Source organism: Pelophylax lessonae, assembly GCF_965119305.1.
Source record: "Pelophylax lessonae genome assembly, chromosome: 5".
NCBI lineage: Eukaryota > Metazoa > Chordata > Amphibia > Anura > Ranidae > Pelophylax > Pelophylax lessonae.
The window spans coordinates 95,096,390-95,119,578 of NC_138772.1; the positions used below are offsets into that span (position 1 = coordinate 95,096,390).

The window sequence follows — 23,189 nt, forward strand, 5'->3', positions numbered from 1 at the left end:
TTAATAGTAAGTGCAATGGAAGAGGGATAAACATTAATAGAAATTGAATAATAAGTGCAATGGAAGAGGGAGTAAACTAATAGGCATTAGTACCATCATAGCATTTATAATTGTTATTCAGCAAAGTGACATTTTCTTTTCATTATACTCCAATCAAGAGGCAATGTGCAGTGAGCAAAATTAATAAATGGTCGACATAACCTAATTATTTAATAAAGATACAAGGACTTAACTATATCTCCTCTCACTGATATTGTATATGATTAAAAACAACAGATTCCCTGTATGCTCTGTAAAGACCCACAATGCACTGGTAACCAGAATTTATAATGTTGTGTTCCTAAACCTTGAAATATCCAGGCATCGATCCCTAGAATACATAAAATAATCCCACAAGGGGAGGAGCTGGGGAGGATTGGTGGGACTATGCAATACCAAACAAACCTAAAAGTTACAATATTTTGTTAACTTAAACATGAACAAAACGGCGCCCCCTACGTGTAATTACTACCAGTGATTGTCAATCAGCTGCTGCCATCAATTCTTGGTTAACCCAAAAAACTTGTATATTGTTAATTGTCGAGGCGCTAGCTTTTAACTGCTTCCCGACAGATGTACTGTGGCAGGCAGCCGCTCCAGGCAAATAGGTGTACTTGTACGGCGCTCGCTCTGGGGAGTCTAGGGGGGAGCACGTGCCGCCACCGGCGTGCTCCTGCCCCCGCTCGTCAGCGCGGAAGCCAATGCCTGGGTCAGACAGCTCTGATTGCCACCTGAAACCCGCAATCGTTCCCCGCTGAGAGAGAAGGACGGTCGGCTGTTGTAAACACAGCTGACAGTTCTTCTCCCTAGGATGATCATAGAGATCATGTGATCCTGCTATGTAGGATCACATGTCTCTATGGTCATCTCAGAAGCCACGCCCCCCCCCACAGTTAGAAATACGGCTCACATTTAACCCCTTGTTCACCAACAGGGTTAACCCCTTCCCTGCCAATGGCATTATTACAGTAACAGTGCATATTTTTAGTACTGATTACTGTAGTAATGTCACTGGTACCCCCAAAAGTGTAAAAAATGTCAGTTAGGGGTCCGATCTGTCCGCGGCAATGTCGCAATCCCGCAAAAAAATAGCAGATCGCCGCCATTACTATAAAAAAAAAAATGACATAAATCTTACCCATAGTTAGTAGACGCAATAACTTTTGCACAAACCGAAAGTATGTAGCAGAAAAAAAAATGGCCTAAAATGTTAAAACGTTTGATTTTTACATTTTTTTGGGGGAATGTCATATAGCAGAATGTGAAAAATATTGTTTTTTTTTTTTCGAAATTGTCGCTGTTTTTTTGTTTATAGCGCAAAAAATAAAAATTGCACAGGTGATCAAATACCACCAAAAGAAAGCTCTATTTTTGGGAAAAAAAGAAGATGAATTTAGTTTGGGTACAGCGTTGCACGACCGTGCAATTGTCTGTTAAAATAACGCAGAGCCGAATCGCAAAATAGGGCCTGGCCAAGAAGGGGGTAAAATCTTCTGGGGCTGAAGTGGTTAAATATAAGTGTTTATGTGAAAAATACTCAAATGACAATAAATATATCAATAAACAAGACTGTGCAACCAATACTCTTTTGCAAAATGAATCACCAAAAAATACAATATAAAAGTCCCATGAAATAAAAATTCAGGCAAAACAATGAAATCTTCTTTTCCACTTCTTTTTTCCAACACATGTGAAATAGTGATTTGTGCTCTTTTGAAATTACAGTGCTCCCCTTACATATTGTGTTCCACCACCTAGTATAAGGGGGGGGCACTCACCAGAAGGCTTTGGGCCACCAGGACCCTCCCCGCTTTAATGCTCAATCCTTTGCTTGGTATGTAGTGTACATTCACTTCCTTGGTGTTTACATCCAATGCCACCAGCAGGATTGATTCATGAAATAAGAAAATCGATTCATGAAATTTGACCTGAGCACATATATCTGTACTGTTTTCTTATCTCTCTCCAAAGCCCTAAGTCCCGTGTCTTTCTGCTGCTCTGTTCTTCTGTTATCAGCATGATAATTTCTGACAAGTTCTCCAAAGCGGGAGGCTTCCTTTTTAATAAACGTATTGCACGATTACAGCGTTATTGTTCTGTCATTCTGGGTCAATCCTGCTGGTGGCATTGGATGTAAGCACGAAGAAAGTAGATGTACACTACATACCAAGAATCAATAAATCGGTGAGGGTCCTGGTGGCCCAAAGCCCTCTGGTGAGTGGCTGTCATATACTTTTATATTGTATTTTTTGGTGATTAATTTTGCAAAATAGTATTGGTTGTACAGTCTTGTTTATTCATATATTTATTATCATTGGAATATTTTCACATAAACACTTGCGTTTAAAAGCTAGCCCCTCAACAATCAACAATATACAATATTTCAAGGTTAAAAGAAACCTCTATAGAGGGGGGCAACATGATTGTTTTACAAAAGGTTTTAGCTAAAAACAATGCATTATGTTACAAAATGCCTGCTTGGAGACACAATGAATGAATATATGATGAACAACGCAGACGCAGGAAAAGCCAACGTGTTTCAACATTATACGTCTTCTTCAGGGGGTAAGCATCACCTGCAGATTTTTGAGGTTCTGTATAACATTTAAACTCATTGGGGTTCCCTGTGTCTGCATTGTTCATCATACATTCATTCATTGTGTCTCCAAGCAGACATTTTTAACATTATCCATTGTTTTTAGCTAAAACCTTTTATGATAACAATCATGTTATTGTAACTTTTAAGTTTGCACTACTTTTTTGATACATCATCCCTTCTTTGTTTGGTATCCCATAGTCCAACCAATCTTCCCCAGATCCTCCTATTGTGGGAATATTTTATATACTGGTGACCAGATCTGCAGTGACTGTTCTCAGTGGTAGCTAAAGATCTTTGTGTAAAGCTGTATTAAACCCAAAACCAAAAATGTAATATATTGCAGCTTACCAATCATTAGATGTGGAGACTGTATTAGTTTTCTTTTTTAGGCTATTTTCCCCTCTGTTTTCACCTGGTAATCTGGCCAGTAACACACCTCCTGTATTAGAGTGCCCCCATTCTGGAGGAAGGAGCATAGGTGTATCCTTGGACGGCAACATTGTCAGTCTTATGCCCCGTACACACATGCAGATTATCTGAAGACTTTTGTCTGCAGACTTACCAAAACCATATAATATGAGGTCAAACCTAAACACTTTCAATTTGTATGCAATCCGGCAGGCCGTTGCACTACATAGAAAAGGTAAATCTGAAGACAAAAGTCTTCAGATAATCTGCACGTGTGTACGGGGCATAAGGGTAGTGTTAATTGAGAAACCAGATGGATAGGTTCACTTAACCGCTTCCGGACCGCCCGCCGTAGTTTTACTGCGGCAGGCAGCCCCTCCTGCACGAACCGACGTAGGTATACGTCGGTCGTGCGCCTGCAGCAAGGGGGCAAGCGCGCACCATCGGCGGCGCTCCCGCCCCCATTAGTCAGCGGGAACTTCAATGCACGGGGCAGACGGCTCTGACTGCCGCTTGCCACCCGCGATCGCTCCCCGCTGAGAGAGAAGAACGGGCAGATGTTGTAAACACAGCTGACCGTTCTTCTCTCCGGAATGATCACAGAGTGCCTGTGGTCCTTCTATATAGGATCACAGGTCTCTGTTATCATTTCAAAAGCCCAACCCCCATACAGTTAGAATCACTCTTCTAGGCTCACATTTAAGCCCTTGATTACCCACAGTGTTAACCCCTTCCCTGCCAGTGTCATTATTACAGTAACAGTGCATATTTTTAGCACTGATTACTGTAGTAATTTCACTGGTCCCCCCAAAAGTGTCAAAAATGTCAGTTATGGGTCTGATCTGTCCGTGTGCAATGTCGCAGTCCCGAAAAAAAAATCACAGATTGCCGCCATTACTAGTAAGAAAAAAAGAAAAAAACTATAAAAATGACAAATCTTTCCCCGTAGTTAGTAGACGCAATAACTTTTGCGCAAACCAAACAAAATAAGCTTATTGGGGTTTTTTTTTTTACCAAAAAATATGCATAAAACCAATTGGCCTAAAATGTTAAAAAATTTTTTGATTTTTAAATTTTTTCGGGAATGTTATATAGCAAAATGTGAAAATTATTGTTTTATTTTTTTCAGAATTGTCGCTCTTTTTTTGTTTATAGCGCAAAATATAAAAAAAGCATTGGTGATTAAATACCACCAAAAGAAATCTCTATTTGTGGGGAAAAAAAGGACATCAATTTTATTAGGGTACAGCGTCGCATGACCGCGCAATAGTCCATTAAAATAACGCAGTGCCGAACCACAAAAAATGGCCTGGTCATTAAGAGCCGGTTCACACTGAAGCGACACGACTTCGGGGGGCGACTTGTGAAGTCGCGTGCACCGCAACCTCGGTGCGACTTGCAGGGACTTCACATAATGGAAGTCTATGCAAGTCGCTCCCAGGTCGCCCCAAAGTAGTACAGGACCCTTTTTCTAAGTCGGAGCGACTTGTGTCACTCCTATTAGAACGGGTCCTGTACTACTCAATGGATCGTGACATACCGTGACTTGTCAGGCTGACAAGTCGCCTGACAAGTCGTGCTAGTGTGAATGGGCTCTTAGGGGGCAAATCCTTCCGGTCCAGAAGTGGTTAAATAAATGCACATTTTTTTGCAGGTAAAAAAAATGTGCATTCATTTATTTCTTTATTTAAGCCTGTAAAGCATTGCACCAGCGATCAGCAGATTACTGGTGCCATGCAGGTCTCCTGCAGATCTTTCTGTGTGTCTGAATGCCCGTAAGACAAGCAGACACACTGGCAGGAAGTACCAGTGAACTACAATGGCACAGCGCCGTGGTAGTTCATTGAGAACTACAAGCCAACAGCCGCAAAGAATGTTGGGACTTGTAGTTCATTCACACACAGAGCTTTGTATGAGTGACACAGTCATGTGGGCAGTTAAAAAGTGACAGCTAATACGGGAAACTTCTTCCTCTACTGCTGCTACAGGGAGTGCGGGGATCGGGCAGCGGCAGCATTGGGAACATGTTACTTGTTCCACCCTAAAAATGGATGGAACATGTTCCCAAAGGTGAACTTATCCTTTAAATACACATAGAAATTGAAGCCAAACTCCAGCTAATACTATAGTTATAGCAGGGAGGGAGCGTTTACAAATCTGTATATGAATTGCAATATGGAAAAGCAACTTGGTTAAATGTGAAGCGTCAGAAATAATTCAGGTAAATGTTAGGAAGCCCAAAAGGGTTTTTTCTGAAAAAAGACTATGGCAGAACAGAGAGTTAAGCCCCGTACACACGTACTGATCGTCGGCCGAACGATCGTCCGTCTTTTGTCCAGGGCTGTCGTGTCTGTTGAAAACTGCAAAAGACTGCACACGAATTTTGTCGGCCAACAACAGCCGACTGCAGAAGTGAAGTCATGTGATGGTTAACTTTCCTTGTCTATTTCTTTTCTGAGCATGCCCAGTCTTGCTAATCTGCTGTCTGTCGGCCGAAATCTGTACTGACTGGCGAACAATCGACCGTTCTGGTGACGGCCAACAAAAATTTTAATGCCTGCACGACAGATTCTGTTCGGCCAAAAATGCGCTGTCGGCTGTCGGAAGCATCATACTAACAAGCCTACAATCGGCCGATCGTTCGGCGGCCGAATATTTACGGCCGACAATCGCTACGTGTGTACGGGGCTTTAGAAGTTATATGATATATATATATATATTTGTGTGTGTGGGGGGTACACAGTTACATCCTTGTAAAGATTATATTATTTAGTAACATATTCATATTTTTAAAATTCAGGTTAAGAAGCTTTGTTACTTTTTAATTTTTTTTTTCCTTTTCTTTTAATCATTCCATTATTGAAAGTGACCTAATGGTCAGCACTTCAGTCTTGCAGCAATGGGGTCATTGGTTTGCGTGGGTTCAATCCAGTTTCCTTCCAAGTCATGCTGTAAGGTTCATTGGCTCCTGTCTATATCGGCCCTAGTAGGTGTATGCTTGTATGTGAAATAGGGATTTTAGATTGTAAGCTTCTTGAGGGCAGGGACTGATGTGAATGTACAGCATGTAACTCGCTATATAAATACCTCTAATAAATACAGTCAGAAGAGGAAAGACAAGTGCAATCAGAGTACGGTGAAGGGAAAAGTAAGCTGTGCAGCTTCATATAGAAACCTGCATCCAATGAAGTCTGTACAGAAGTATAGTGTCTGTGTTTGATCGGACAGATTCAAGACTTCTTTTTTTCAAAACAGAATAGAAAAAAAATTCAGTCTGAATCCCAACCAGGACACTACCTGCATGGAGTTTACCTCTGGGTACTCCGATTTCCCCCCACACTCCAAAGACATGCTGGTAGGTTAATTGGGATTTGTCTAAATTGGCCCTAGTATGTGTATGTATGCATGCGAAATTGGGATTGTAGACTCCTTAACTGATGTTACATTTTACATGTAAAGTGCTGAGTAAATTGCTGGTGCTATATAATAATTTGAAATAAAATAAGACATTGTAGACAATTTTTACTTGCCCAATTAAAACAAACCAGTGTAGTGTCCACATAAGACAAAGAAACAGATTTGCTTTAAAAGAGAGTTATGGGAATTAAAAAAACAAACATACATACTTACCTCAGTGATACATCGATGCTGCATCTGTCCCCAGCCGCCTCTAAGACCGAGAACTGAGCGATCAAAGACTGCTGATCACTCAGTTCTCAGTCTTCAGTGAGCTGTCAGTCACTCATTGAGTGCTAGGCAGTGGAGGGGGTGGGAGGGGCTGGCTTAGGCTTTCAGCCTTCGGGTCCAGGCATCTGGATGGATCCTGACATTAAAGCGGAGCTCCACCCAAAAGGGGACGTTCCACTTTAAGGACTTGTTCCCTGCTCCTCCTAAACTTGGCACTTTTGAGGAGAGGGCGGAGCATGTACCCAATTTTGACAGGTACCAGCTTCCCACTTCCGTTCCGAGTGTCGCGGCTCTTGGCAACGGGCATTCTCTTTCCTTCCTCCCCCCGCAGTCTTCTGGAATACTGACAGGTTCCAGAAGACTGCATCCCCCACTAACAATGCACAGCACGACTCCTGCATGCGCAGTGGGCACCCCGCTGTAAAGCCGCAAGCTGTCACAGCCAGGTGCCTATAGTGAAGATGCCGGCGCTGGGGACCAAAGACAGCGGGTGAGACCGACTGGGGTGAGCTCCCCACCGGATCCTGGGACAGGTGAGTGGCTGCTTTTTTAAAAGTCAGAAGCTACACTTTTTGTAGCTGCTGACTTTTATTTTTTACCACAGGTGACTGGAACTCCTCTTTAAAGTCTGGGCCAACTGAGTCATGTCAACTGACAGCAAGAGAACTAAGTGCACCCCTGTGACCCACAGAAGTAGAGCCAAAAGAGCTTTCACCCTACTTTTCCTATAATGCCCTTAAGCAGCAGATACTCCATCTTTCCTTCACTCCTTCTCCACCTGTTATGCTTTATAATTTTTTTTTTTCCTTACAACCCATATGCTCACACTTTATAAATGAGCCAAAATGATGCCCACCTGAATGCTTTTTGGCCCTAGTAGCAATGTTTCAGGGCATCTTCAATTTCTAAATGTTAATACAGCAAGAATGAGTTAGAACATCTGCCATGTTTGTATGTATGTATGTATGTATGTATGTATGTATGTATGTATGTATGTATCTATCTATCTATCTATCTATCTATCTATCTATCTATCTATCTATCTATCTATCTATCTATCTATCTATCTATCTATCTATCTATGAGATGTGGGAAATGAGGGGAACTCCCCCATTGGGAAGTCAGACAGCAGTACATATCTAAGCAGTTTTATCCCCCCAGTCTATGATGTGTGTAATACATAGGAGAGCAGGCAGGCACATTAAAGACTGCTCTACATTCAGGTCTTTTTCCTCTTCCCGCAGGGGGTTCCTCTTCAGGACAACCCTTGCCAAGTACTTAGAGGAGCAGCTTTGGTGGTCCCTAAGGAATGGGGTCCACTTGGGTTTGGCCTAGGTTGACCGCACTGCTTTGCGCCTGTCAGGAGCCTTGTGCCCAGGGGGATTCAGAGATGCAGGCCTTTCCTCTTTGAAGGTTGGTCTTATTGTCTACCCTCGTGTACTATTTTGTGTGCTGAGATTTCATGGTTCAGCTTTTCTGTTCTGTTTCGGCAAGAACTGCTCTATATTACCATGTGAAATGACAAGTGCTTCCTTTGTACACTGGTGTTGTTGATGTTGCTTCTACTTTGTAAAAGAACTGGTTTTATGGGATACCACTGATGGAATGTTGGTTGGCAGCATTACAAAGACATGACAACCATTCAGCAGTTCAGTATGTCGCACTAATGAGCAAGTTAAGGTTTTTTCTCATGCCTAGCAGCCTAGAGATTTAAAGACATGCACTACAAGCAGCATGGAGTGACTATGAGCAGAGAAATATTGAAGGCAAGAGTGGATTAAATAAAGTGCGAAATAGCATAAGTGACAGAGATCATGCAGCATGCAGTACTTACCTGTATGGACAGTCATCTGTGTGTTTATTTATCAGAGCTTGTAGAAAATAAATCAGCCCTACAGAATCAAGGCGTGTTTATCTTCACTTGAACAACGGATATATATTTTAACTGTGTTAGCTAAAGGAGGTATACATTTAATGTATTAATAAAGTAGCACTACAGGCAAATATTTTTTTAATTTTATTTTGGATAGAGCAAGGGAGGGTTATAACTAGGGATCGACCGATTATTGGCAAGGCCGATATTGACTTTTGCCGATATATATCTGTATCGGCCCCGGAACTGGCCGATATTCCAAATATTGCTCATTTGAGGGTAAAATGATGTCACATAGCATAATTCCATTTACAAATGTTATTGAATATGCCACTCACATGTACAAATTCAAGATAAAAGCAATGAAGTGATGTCATGACATCACTTCCGGGAACTCGGAGCCAGATTCAAAAAAATGACAGCATTCAAAACAGCCAAACTTGGGATTTTGAATGCTTTTAAGTGCAGAGGATGGGTTTGGGGTCTTTTAGACCCCCAAGTGATAAAAATATATATTTTTTTTAAATGTACGAAAATATCGGCCAATATCGGCCGATACCGATATGCAATGGCCAAAATATCGGTATCAGTTTCGTCAACAAAAAACCAATATCGGTCGATCACTAGTTATAACCCCTGTCAGATTTCTTTTCACTATCTGTGTCCCATTGCGGAGATTTCCCTTCACTTCCTGTCCCATAGCCAAACACCAAGTGAAAGGAATTCACTGCAAACTTAGAGAGTTCCTTGGGACCCCCCAGGTCACCAGAACTAGTGTCCCTATTGGGCGATTTCCCCTCTATTACTTTTCTGGGGACAACCCAAAATGTGGGATTTTCTTTTACTTCTACTTTCAATGGTAATGATAAACAGGAGAAATAGAGAGGGTGAATCTCCCTAACAGTGGCACAAACAGCAATAAAAATTGACAGGTGTTCTAATCTCTCTCCACTTTATCCAAAGCTAAAAAAATTTATTGCCTTTAGTTATACTTTAAAGTGTAACACACTTCCTTTCATAGGATGACAACACTATGGTATCCACAGAGGAACAATGTTGTCACTCTAGGGTGCTCTCCTGATTTGGACTGCAGACACCTCCCCCTCTCTTTATCTCCATTACATAGGGGAAGGGTTTTTGTAGTTCACAGAAGATAGCTGAAAAAGCTGATAAAATTGAGATTTATGTCCAGAACAAAAGTTACAAGGACTCAAGATTTTGACTTTTTAAGAGTTGGCTTGAATTGTATTTATGAAGATCTGATTGGTTCACTCTGATAAATAAAGAGCACAGGGACAAGATCTTAGTGATTTGTGAATTAGGTGCACTCAAGCTAGTCAGATTAAACTTACATCCGTTATAGTGTTCAGAGCAGTATCTGCGCCAATGCTGAAATCTGAACCGGGGACATTGTTGGAGACAGTGGCGGGCACCATAACCATAGGAATACAGAACTCCTCATATTTCCCTCGGGCAACAGTCAGCTCCATCAGTCCCAGGTAGGCCTGGAATTCACAGGCGCGGTGTAGGAAGGAAAAAGAAGACACAACAGTCGTTGTATGGGTAGAACAAGATCTTAATGGAGCCATGAGGAGAGCCATAACTACCACAGCACACAGATAGACTGGCAAAGGAACCACTACACATACTAAAATAAAAGACAATCTAAAAAAAATAAAAAATTAAACAATCACATAATGTAAACAACAACATACATCACAAATAGATTTAAACAGATAAACTTGTAAAATTTGTATTCATAAAACAAAAAATGGCAAATGCTAAGTGCCCATTCACACTACCGCGACTTGTCAGGCAACTGGTCAGCCTGACAAGTCGCGGTCCATGCAGTGCTACGGGAACCGTTCTAATAGGAGCGACTCAAGTCGCTCTGACTCATAAAATAGTTCCTGTACTACTTCGGGGCGACATCGGAGCGACTTGCATTGACATTCATTATATGAAGTCTGTGCAAGTCGCGCCGAAGTCGCGGTGCACGCGACTTCACAGGTCGCCCCCAAAGTCGTGCCGCGGTAGTGTGAACCAGCACTAAGGAGCCTCTAGTTTAGAGAATAATTAAAAACATCAGAAATGGACATTTTCTTTATAAAATACGTTTTATTATTACAATGACTTATATTATGGACCAATATGTAGAATGTAGAAAATATGTATACTAGTGCGCTACCCTGAATGTAAAAGTGAGGTGAAATATCACAATCACACCTAATTCCTAAAGTTTCACAAAAGCAGGATAAAATGACAAGTGCAAGTACAAATATTAATGATAAAGGTGCTCGTGCTCTCTTATCAAAGTGATAATAAGTATGTATACATTATAAAAAGTGCATATGATAGACAAAACATATCACTTCCTGCATACATAAAGTGCACAGTGCTTGAATTATTCAAGTGTATGTGAGTTAAAAACTCAATAATAAAGTGCATACGATGAACTGAGAAAAGTGCACAGTGCTATGTGCAAAAAATATTATATAATAAACTTGGTGAAAAAAAAAAAAATAAAGTGCACTTTATATTGCTGAGCATTATCTCATAGCTGGAATCCCATTTTGTGTGTGATTGGGACGCCTGCATTTGTTTTACCATCACTGTTTTTTTCACCAAGTTTATTATATAACATTTTTTGCACATAGCACTGTGCACTTTTTTCAGTTCATCTTATGCACTTTATTATTGAGTTTTTAACTTACATACACTTGAATAATTTCCGTATTTAAGCACTGTGCACTTTATGTATGCATGAAGTGATATGTTTTGTCTATCATATGCACTTTTTATAATGTATACATACTTATTATCACTTTGATAAGAGAGCACGAGCACCTTTATCATTAATATTTGTACTTGCACTTGTCATTTTATCCTGCTTTTGTGAAAATTTAGGAATTAGGTGTAATTGTGATATTTCACCTCACTTTTACATTCAGGGTAGTGCACTAGTATACATATTTTCTATTTTCATTTTCCTAGTCCAGGGGTCCCTAGTTGCTGCTCCCAAGTGAGTTAGCGCTTCCTACACACTTTTTTACACAATATGTAGAATGTATTATATGTTGTATACTGATATCCCCATGCATAAACTTTCTGATATTCAGGGCACAGACTTTCCAAATTAAAGTGACTCTTTCCATTTATCCAATAGCTCACCTGTTGAAGAAGCGTGGATTTACATACCTTTCCAAAGGCCCATATATTTAAATGGCGCCATATCTCTGCTCCCCAGCTTTGGCGTAGTTCACAAAGGGATTATCAATGTGTATCCCATGTGAGATCCGTGTTTACCTACATGGTAATGCATAGGAGTTCGGTGCAGTCCCATTGATGTAATTTGGGATGCAGCGGCTGCATCTGCTCCCAATCTGACATCAGTGCAGGAAAGCAGACAGTGTGTGTTCAGGGCCTGTTATCTCCACAAATGTCAAATTGGCAGCAGTGGCTGTGTCCATGCAATAAAGGCTGGATGGGGAGAAAGTCATCCACACATCCGGCAATGTAAAATACTTGCAGCCGCTGGAGAGCAGCGATACTGCAACAAAGGCCATCAGAAAGTGAAGTATATCCACACTTCTTCTACAGGTGAGCTATTGAGTAAAAGAGACCTTGTAGTGACAGGGCCAATGTAAAGAAAATGTTTCCCGGGAAAATATGGCGACTGCCATTGCCGAGCTGTCATTCTGCAAATACTAATTGACTAACTTACTAGCTGTAGAACAAACCCAGAACAGGTCTGCAGATAAGGACATCTGACTATGCCAAGGCCTGGCACACATGGGGAGTCTTTCTTCATTCAAACCCAGCGGGCTGAACAAAAGAACTGGGAGATTGCTGTACTAACACAAGCAATATTAGTACAGCAATCTCCCCCCGTTGAGCTACTGAGTTCTGACAGGGGGGCAGCCCCCCATCCGCCAGAATTTAGTGATCAGTGCTTACAGCCATTGGCTACCAGCGCTTATCGGATCTTGTTTTCCAGCTTGCCAGATTGATAAAGCCTGTCCTTGGACAAGCTTCTGGCGGACAGGCTGCTGTACACACAAGCCGAATGTCAGCCAGTTTCTATTGAGCTGGCTGATACTGGCCTATATTCCACCTGTTTGTACCAGGCTTATGCTACATACTTGTTACATGCCAAGGACTATGCCTATCATATATTAGTTACCTCAGCAAGAGACTCACTTCTCAAATTTTTACAAGTGGGTACTCACCTACTCGATCCAGTGATGTGCATGAGAGCAGCGGCTTGCTCCGCTTCCTTCCTCCTCGTTGGCTCAAACACAGCAGTGAGTGCCTTTGGCTGACAATCACAGCCAGTGACAAGGGAGCAGGGGGCAGGGCAGAGCAGAGCTGTGCGCTGTGGGGTTGATTTACTAAAGGCAAATTTGCAAAGAGCAGTTGCTCCAGAGCTTAGAAAATGAGGTAAACAAAACAGCATTTTTGCTTGTACATGATTGGATGATGGAAGCCAGCAGAGCCTCTGCTCATTTACTAAACTCTGGAGCAACTGCACTTGCAAAGAGCAACTATGCAAAGTGCACAGTCGATTTCCCTTTATTAAATCAAACCCTGTGTTTTATGTTCATATAGTCGTTGATTTACTGAAGGCAAATAGACTGTGCACTTTGCAAAGTGCAGTTGCTCTCTGCAAGTGCAGTTGCTCCAAAGCTTAGTAAATGAGCAGAAACTCTGCTGGCTTCCATCATCTGCAAAAATGCTGTTTTTTTATTTTCCTTGTATGTAATTGGGTATTCTTTGCAAAGTGAAGCTTTACCTCATTTACTAAGCTCTGGAGCAACTGCACTTGTCAAGTGCAACTGCACTTTGGAAAGTGCACAGTCTATTTGCCTTTAGTAAAGCAACCCCATAGAGCCAGCTTGGGAGCGAGCATGCACAGCTGCTTGCTCTGGGAGCACTTGCCGTGGGGAAGGAGCCAGGAGCACCGGCAGAGGACCCCGGAAAAAAGAGGATCAGGGCTGCTCTGTGCAAAACACTGCACAGAGCAGGTAAGTATAACATGTCTGTTCTAAAAAAATAAGAATGCCATTATTTACCTCTCCATCATAAAATGCCAATTACCTGGCTGTCATACTGAGTCTCTTGCTTTAAAACTTTGGAGTCTTTTTATAAAAAATGTTCTGTACAAATGTGGCAAACATTCACAAGGAAAAGATGATAGATTTTTTTTTCTAATATGATTATTTTCTGTGATCATCTAGTAGCCATAACACAGTATTTTTCTTCATTATAGCCACTAGATGGTGCTGGCGATAATAATAGGAAATAATCATATTTAAAAAAACACCGCGATTTTTCATTGCAGTGGTGTGACTGTTTTTCACAATTGAACACAAAAAATTTATGTATAGCCAAAACTTTTCATTTTGTTTTTTTCTTTTAGTTTTTAAACCTTACTAGTTTATTTTTTTGTGGTCCTGTTGAGGAGATTTGCATTCACTTCCTGTCCTGGAAAAGCAACAAGAAGTGAGGACAATTTCCTATGTGGACAGTTGTCAGAGCATAAGGTGTCCCCACTGACTGGTAGATTCCCCTCATCTCTTGCTCTGGTGACAACTGTAACATTTTGATTAAAAAAAAAAAAAATTAAGCATAAATTTACCTAGCAGGACCACAAGCAGCAATAAAAAAAAAAAACTGATAGGGGCTTTAATCCTTTCTTTCTATATCCAATACTAAAAAAAAGAGCAATCATATGGACTAAAGATGGCCATACGCTATACCATACGCTATACCAGTGATGGCGAACCTTGGCACCCCAGATGTTTTGCAACTACATTTCCCATGATGCTCATGCACTGAGCATCATGGGAAATGTAGTTCCAAAACATCTGGGGTGCCAAGGTTTGCCATGACTGCGCTATACAATCCAATTGTACAATGTCTTTAGATTTACCATAACTATATCATAGGAGGACACACCTATCTGTCCAATCAATCTGTATCCAGGCCCTGGCATTACATGGTTGATGGTAGGTCTAAAGGAGATTGTATAATCAGATTGTATAGTGTATGGTGAGTTTAAGCCCTGGTTCACACTGATGCAATGCGGGAGACGCACAAGATTCGCTGCATTTCTCTGCCTCGCACTACATACCGATTACACAGCATTCATGAGATCTGCTGCGGGTGTCAATGTTAGATTAACGACACCCCAAAACAGATCGCAAAGCACAGATCCACACCATTTATGTGCGGATGTGGAGTGATTTGAGCCATACAAAATGCATGGCTCATATCGCACTGCACAGACATCACATGTGCAGTGCGGTTCTTGTGCGAATCACATGCGGTGGTCTGCACACACTGTGAACCCAGGCTGAGACTTTTAAATTGATTCCGGCTTCCTCAATCAGCAGTACTCTATATAACTAGCATTTCAAAATAAGCCTAACAGTGAAAGCCTCTGCATTTTTTTCATGATTGGTTTACTTAAAAAATAAATGCAATTAAATGAATTCTATGACTATAAAGTGAATGTGATGTCATAGGAAAGTTCATAAAGCAGCACTGTTGGAGCACAGCAGGTACCCCTCATCCTGCAGTCCCCGGGTGCTCCAGCCCCCAAGATCCTGACCCCACCCCCTTGCACCTATGGGCATGTTAGGGATCCAATTAGAGTGATGGACTAGTAATGGGGCATAGAAAGGGGTGGGTCCAAGCTCCTGAACAATGCTGGATCACACAGAGATATGGGGCTATCAGGGTGGTACTGGTGGGTTTAATATGTGTAGACGTGGAGGTGACAGCTCTGTTGTGCCAGTGACACTTTAGGAATTTTCATATGACAATGACTTTGGGTCACAAAAATAAATGACAGATGAGACAGATTATGACAAGCTATCATTATAGACTATAACATTAAACATGTTACTCAAGAGGTGGACAAGTACGAGAGTAATACCAGAGGTCAGATATTTACCTCAAACCCTCCGATGACGAGCAGAGCGTTGATGCTATGAGCACGTATCTGTTCAGCGATTTGGTCAAAATATTTAGCAGGAAGAGTTCTGAAATAAACAATACATTGATTGGTATAGGAAATGGGATAAAATATCCAGATAGACATGATTTGGAATTCTGGGGAGAGGCGGTTAAGCCTCTACAGCTAGTGGTGCTATCTATAACAGCCTATACAGCTACAATGCGTATTCACACCACCCAACACGCAGGAATACACCGGTCAGACATAACTTTATGACCACCCACCTAATATTAAATAGGTCCCAAAACAGCCCTGAACTGTTGAGGCATTGACTCCACTAGACCTCTTAAGGTATGTTGTTGTATCTGCACCAAGCTATCAGTAGTGGATCCTTAACCTCCCTGGCGGTATGATTTTTTTCCGATTTTAGGTGTTGAAAGCGGTACCATTATTTTGCATGCAATTCTTAAGAATGAGCAACCCAAACCAACTATTTACATATGATTTTTTTTTTACTGTGCGTTCTTCTTTATAACATCTCAGGTATGATAAAGTTTGAAACACAAAAACTAAAATTATAATATAATAAATGACTATGAATAAGTTAAATAATGTATGTATATATATATACACATATATACACACAGTATATATACATAAAACGTACAGTAAAACTGCAGGAAAGGGCACTGGGGGGCAATCTAATGTGAATTTATTTTGTTTTGCAATGTATCAGTGGGTTTGGTGTGTTTTACTTTTGAATTTGCCGCCGGTTCCACCCCCCTGCGAGCGTCACGTCGCAGGAGATGGAAGCCGGGGCATAGAGAGCATCGGGAGGAAGATCCGACGCCGCACACCGCCTGCATACATCGCTGGATCCCGCCGACAAGGTAAGTAACCCCTCTACCAGGATCCAACGATGCTTCTGGCGGTACCCCGAGTGTGGCTCGGGATTACCGCTTTTGGCATTGAAATTTAACCCCGAGCCACACTTGGAAATACCGCTAGGAAGGTTAATGTCCCGTAAGTTGTGAGGTGGGGCCTCCATGGATCAGACTTGTTTTTCCAGCACATCCCACAGATGTTCAATTGGACTGAGATCTGGAGAATTTGGTGCCCAGGTCAACACCTTAAACTCCTTGTGCTCCTCAAACCATTCCTGAACCATTTTTGCAGTTTGGTAGGGCACATTATTCTTCTGAAAGAGGCCACTGCCATCAGGGAATGCCATTTCCATGAAGGGGTGTACTTGGTCAACAATGTTTAAAAAGGTTGCCCAAAACATCGCACTGCCTTCTTCCCATTCTGCATCCTGGTGCCATCTCTACCACAAGTAAGTGACGCACAAACACCCAGCCAGCCACATGATGTGAAAGAAAACGTGATTCATCAAACCAGACCAGCCTCTTCCATTGCCCCATGGTCCATTTTTGATGCTTATATATCCACTGTAGACACCTTTTGGCTGTGGACACGGGTCAGCATGGGCACCCTGACCGGTCTGCTGCTATGCAGCCCTATACACAAAAACTGTGATGCCCATTTTTTCTGCTTTCAACACATCAACTTTAGGGACAAAATTTTTTCTTCCTGCATAATATATCCCACTGACTACCATTGTAGGGAGATAATCAATGTTATTCACTTTATCTCTCATTGTTCATAAAGTTATGGTTGTTCGGTGTAGAGCTTCCATTATGGAGCTATGGGGCTCTTCACATTAGTGTGTTGTATTACGGTAAATTACAGTGCTTTAATGAAAAATTGGCTTTACCGTTCAGTTCTTGAAAAATGTGCATTGCATTATAGCAATGGTAGCACAGTAATAATGGAGTATGCATTTAAATAGATCGACTTCAGTACTTTTAGCCTGTCGGATTTTTTTGTCAAGTGATCACTGCCGGCGGCTATTGCCACAAGCAGTGATCATTGTATTCTTAAGACTGGGAAACCTCCCACTATCCGAATACATTCATCCAATGGGGGGAATTTTATCATCAATGGCTGTGTTGATGGAGGAATAGAGCAATTGGTTAAGGTATGGCCTACCTTACACAGAACATGCTCACAGGCAGGAACAGCACAAAGATAACCAAATCAATGTTCTGCTGCTCCTTCATTGTCTAAATACAGCCTAGGGGAGAAGTGGTGACTAAACATTTTTTTTTCTATTGTCCCTCATCCGATGGATAAGTACCATTACCATTAATGTGAGTTGAGAAGGGTAGAGAGCTGTGAAAACAGAGGATTCTAGCAGCTTTAACCTCCCTGGCGGTATGATTCTTTTGGATTTTAGGTGCTGAAAGCGGTATGTATACATATATATATATATATATATATATATATATATATATATATACGTATATATATATATATAATGTATACAGTTGGTTTGGGCTGCTCATTCACAAGAATTACGTGTATATATATATATATATATATACATACATGTGTATATATATATATATATACATATATATGTATATATGTGTGTGTGTATATACATATATATATATATATATGTATGTATATGTGTATATATATATATACGCATATATATATATATACTGTATATATATATATACATATATTTACATAAAAAGTACAGTAAAACTGCAGGAAAGGGCACTGGGGGGCAATGTAATGTGATTTTATTTTATTTTGAATGGTATCAGTGTGTTTGGTGCATTTTATATTTGAATTTGCCGCCGGGTTCCACCCCCCGGCGGACGTCACGTCGCCGGAGACGGAAGCCGGTGCTCGCAGACGATCGGGAGAGAGCTCCGCCGCCGCATACCGCTCGCAGTCTTCGCTGGATCCCGGAGAAAAGGTAAGTAAAACCTCCTCCAGCATCCAGCGATCTTCCTAGCGCTACCCCGAGTGTGACTCGGGGTTACCGCTTTTGGCACTAAAATCTTACCCCGAGTCACACTCGGGAATACCGCTAGGAAGGTTAAAGGAAATTTAGACCATCCATAGAGAACATATAAAAGACAACTTGAGATTGGGAGAATTTTTTGCCTGGTGTTTTGCTTTAAAACCTCAATGTGATTAACTACTTAAATATGTAGTTTAATTAAAGCAGAAGTACATACTAATGCTGGCCACACACTAGCCGAAAAATTGTTCAAAAATCCGTAATTTGGTCTGTTTGTTTATTTTCTGTCCAGTTAATGGGCACAAATAGAAAATCAGTTTTAACTATTCAGAGCTGAAAAATTGAAGATACAGTTTGGAAAATTCTACCAAATTAGCGATAAATTGAAAGGTTAATGTTTTTCTTGCCTGAACTGTTTGCACTAGGTATATGTGACAAAATGAATCAAAAACGTATTCATTCATGTCAGTTGAACGATTTATCAATCAAAATTCGGTCATTACATGATGACACAATCTTCTGCTCTCACGGCCGAGTGCTCATTTTTCGAAAATTTGTTTGAACGATTTTTTTATAGTGTAAGGCCAGCATAACACTAAAATTCCTGCATCTAAAGACCTTTATGATCTAACACTAACCTATTTAGCCCTGAAAATAAGAAATCAGTATACATACCTTTTTTGAAGCCGATCCGACCTAAAGCTGAGCTGTCAGTGGCGGCTTCGCTGTGGAGGTGGGTGCAGAGGACACAGCTGACAAAGGAAGTAGTAAGCCTATGGGTGATGTCACTTCCCATTCATTTCCCAGCTGTTGTCGGCTGTGTCCTCTGCAGAGCTTCTGCTGCTGGAAACTGGATCGGATCAGCTTAAAAAAAGGTACAGTATATATACTGATTTCTTCTTTACAGGGCTATATAGGTTAGTGTTAAATTGTGGAGGTCTTTAGATGCAGGGATCTTAGTTTTTGGGTGGACTAACAATTTAATTTACTTTACTAAGAGAAAATTACCTTTTGGTTCCCAAAAGAGATCCACCTTGACCAGTCCAGCCTCCAACGTCTCCCCATTTTATCTCTTTCACCTGCGGAAAGAATATGAATTTTTATACTTAGTTTTATATTATCTTGCAACAATATGCAGAGATACACTGCATTATAAGAGGGTAGTGTGATCACTCAATGCACAAATATTACGAAGAGGGACCGGGCATACGGCGTACACCCAAGGTACTTTGTCAGCGTTTTAAGGGCATACAATGTACACCGGAAGATTGCAATTGGATGATAGCTATTCAACATTGGATGATAGCTATTCAACATATTCAGCTCAACGTTCTAATATTTCCTTTTTAATTCTAATTCATTTTTTAATCATTGTGAATCATAATATACGCCATTTCTTTAAAGCGGTAGTAAACTCTTGCAGAAAAAAAAAAACTTCTCCCTGCAAAGTAATGGCATAATGTGCTAGTATGCATTGTATAATAGCACACTATGAAAGACTTACCTCTTAGGCTACGTTCACATCTTGGCGTTGCTATTACAGGCGTTTTTATGGGCGTTTTTTCAGGCGTTTTTGCAGGCGTTTAACAGGCGTTTTTTGTGCAGGTGTTTTTAGATTGAATAGAAACCAATGGAAAACGCCTGTAATCTGCCCAAAAAGAAGCTCATGTACTTTTTTGAGCCTTGGGCGTTTTGCTCACAGCGTCAAAATGCTCAGATGTGAACAGGGGCCATTGAAATGAATAGGATTTGTCTTGTTGGGCGTTTTGAGAGCTGATCCTAGAGCAGAAAAACGCCCCCAAAACGCCTACATGTGAACGGAGCCTTAGGCTCCGTTCACATGTAGGCGTTTTGGGGCATTTTTGGGGAGTTTTTCTGCTTTAGGATCAGCTCTCAAAACGCCCAACAAGACAAATCCTATTCATTTCAATGGCCCCTGTTCACATCTGAGCGTTTTGACGCTGTGAGCAAAACGCCCAACGCTCAAAAAAGTACGTGAGCTTCTTTTTGGGCAGATTACAGGCGTTTTCCATTGGTCTCTATTTAATCTAAAAACGCCTGTAAAAACGCCCATAAAAACGCCTGTAAAAACGCCCATAAAAACGCCTGTAATAGCAACGCCAAGATGTGAACGTAGACTTAAAGGAAGCCCTCCGGCAGCGTGCTGTCACTGCTGACAGGGCTTCTATCTTCACCTAGTCTTTCTTCTGGGTTTGCAGCCTCCGGCTGTTCGAACAGCCGAGCCGCAATGAGATCACTTTCATGCATACTCACGGAAGTCACGGCTGCAGCACAGAGATCTGATGGGATGGCATAAGTACACCATTCCTTGAGAGTGCATGTGCCCGTGACATCACCGGCTGCAGAAACAGTGAATATCTCCTAAAACGGTGCAGGTTTAGGAGATATTCCTTGTACACACAGATAAGCCTTATATATGCTTACCTGTAGGTACAAGTGTCTAAGCGGTACACTTTAAATATATAATGATAATACAGGCCTGATTATCTTTTCAGTAGTTTATTTGTACAGTGCCTTGAAAAAGTATTCATACCCCTTGAAATTTTCCACATTTTGTCATGTTACAACCAAAAACGTAAATATATTTCATTGGCATTTTATGTGATAGAGATAGACCAACACAAAGTGGCACATAATTTTGAAGTGGAAGGAAAATGATAAATAATAAATGGTTTTTAACATTTTTTACAAATAAATATCTAAAAAGTGTGGCGTGCATTTGTCAATACTTTGTAGAACCACCTTTCGCTGCAATGACAGCTGCAAGTCTTTTTGGGGTATGTCTCTACCAGCTTTGCACATCTATAGAGTGACATTTTTGCCCATTTTTTTTTGCAAAATATCTCAAGCTCTGTCAGATTGGTTGGTCTGTGAACAGCAATTTTCAAGCCGTGCCACCGAATGGATTTAGGTCTGGACTTTGACTGTGTTATTCTAACACAAGAATATGCTTTCATGTAAAACATTCCCTTGCAGCTCTGGCTGTATGTTTAGGGGCATTGTCCTTGTGCCCCAGTCTCAAGTCTTTTGCAGACTCTAACAGGTTTTCTTCTAAGATTGCCCTGTATTTGGCTCTATCCATCTTCCCATCAACTCTGACCAGCTTCCCTGTCTCTGCTGAGAAACATCATTACAACATGATGCTGCCACCACCATGTTTTACGGTGGGGATGGTGTGTTCAGGGTGATGTGCAGTGATAGTTTTCCGCCACACATAGCGTTTTGCTCCATCTGACCAGAGCACCTTCTCCCACATGTTTGTTGTGTCCTCCACATGGCTTCTTGCAAACTGCAAACTGGACTTCTTATTGCTTTCTTTCCACAATGGCTTTCCTCTTGCAAGTCTTCCATAAAGGGCAGATTTGTAGAGTGGATGACTAATAGTTGTCCTGTGGACAGATTCTCCCACCTGAGCTGTGAATCTCTGCAGCTCCTCCAGAGTTACCATGGGCCTCTTGGCTTCTTCTCATATTAATGTTCTCTTTGCCTGGCCTGTCAGTTTAGGTGGACGGCCACGTCTTGGTAGTTTTTACATTTTTTGATGATGGGTTGAACAGTGCTTCGTGAGATGTTCAAAGCTTGGGATATTTTTTTCTAACCTAATCCAGTTTTATACTTCTCCACAACTTTATCCCTGACCTGTCTGGTGTGTTTCTTGGCCTTCATGATGCTGTTTGTTCACTAAGGTTCTCTAACAAACCTCTGAGGGCTTCACGGAATAGCTGTATTTATACTGAGATTAAATTACACACACAGGTGAAATCTATTTACTACTTAGGTGACTTCTGAAGGAAATTGGTTCCACTAGATTTTAGTTAGAGGTATCAGATTAAAGGGGGCTGAATACAAATCCACACTTTTCAGATATTTATTTGTAAAAAAATTGGAAAACTATTTATCATTTTTTACTTCACAATTATGTGCCACTTTGTGTTGGTCTTTCACATAAAATCTCAAAAAAATACATTTACATTTTTGGTTGCAACATGACAAAATGTGGAAAATGTCAAGGGGTATGAATACTTTTTCAAGGCACTGCATAAATATATATATATATATATATATATATATATACTATTAAGTACAAAGCATTTTATACAGAAATTAACTTCAGTTAACTCACTTGATTCTTGGCGAATCCTTCAAAGCCATCACTGACTGCAAACATCTTGTGTCCTTCAGTAATGCCAACTCTTACTGCAGAGCGCACAGCAGCATTCATTCCTGCGGCCGGAGCCCCCACATTCAGGACAGCCACATTAAAGTTACTCTGGAAAGAACAAACCGCATGATATAAACACAGAACAGCAAGACCTCGGCAGACAAGCACAGCATCAAGCAGGGGAGTCAAATAAACACAGCAAACCTACGAACTTGAAAGAAATTCCCATAACAGCAGCAACTCCAAACCGGCAAAGCATATTTTAGCTTTATAGTACACAGATAGGTTTTGGATGTCTATTTTGTGACAGCTGTCTAAAAACTGACAATATTAACTAGAGGGATTAAAACCCTTATCATGTGATGAGATACTGCTGCCAAACTATTAACTATACTGCTGCCAAACTATTAGGTTTGTTCTTTAAAAAATGGGTGACCCAATGCAGATCCATTCACTGGAAAAGAAGAAGTAGGGGAGGGGGGATTTAAGATTATTTTTATGGTTGAAAAACTTTGATCATACTAGTTTTAAAGCCTGCTGGATCATTGTTTTTACCCAAGA

The 23,189-nt window shown here is 41.0% G+C and overlaps 1 protein-coding gene across 3 annotated transcripts in view; it reads right to left on the reverse strand.

Moving 5' to 3' along the window:
* The window catches only part of PFKP (phosphofructokinase, platelet), a 166,522-nt gene that overhangs the window by 25,540 nt on the left and 117,793 nt on the right, over window positions 1–23,189 (reverse strand). For 2 of the 3 annotated variants that reach the window (XM_082257731.1, XM_082257729.1), the window contains exons 13-16: window positions 22,590–22,736; window positions 19,454–19,524; window positions 15,565–15,652; window positions 9,959–10,111 (exon numbers count right to left, since the gene is read on the reverse strand). In XM_082257731.1, the coding sequence (XP_082113857.1) occupies window positions 9,959–10,111; window positions 15,565–15,652; window positions 19,454–19,524; window positions 22,590–22,736 (459 nt within the window). The remainder of the gene's footprint in view (window positions 1–9,958; window positions 10,112–15,564; window positions 15,653–19,453; window positions 19,525–22,589; window positions 22,737–23,189) is intronic. The other variant, XM_082257730.1, reaches the window with a different exon arrangement.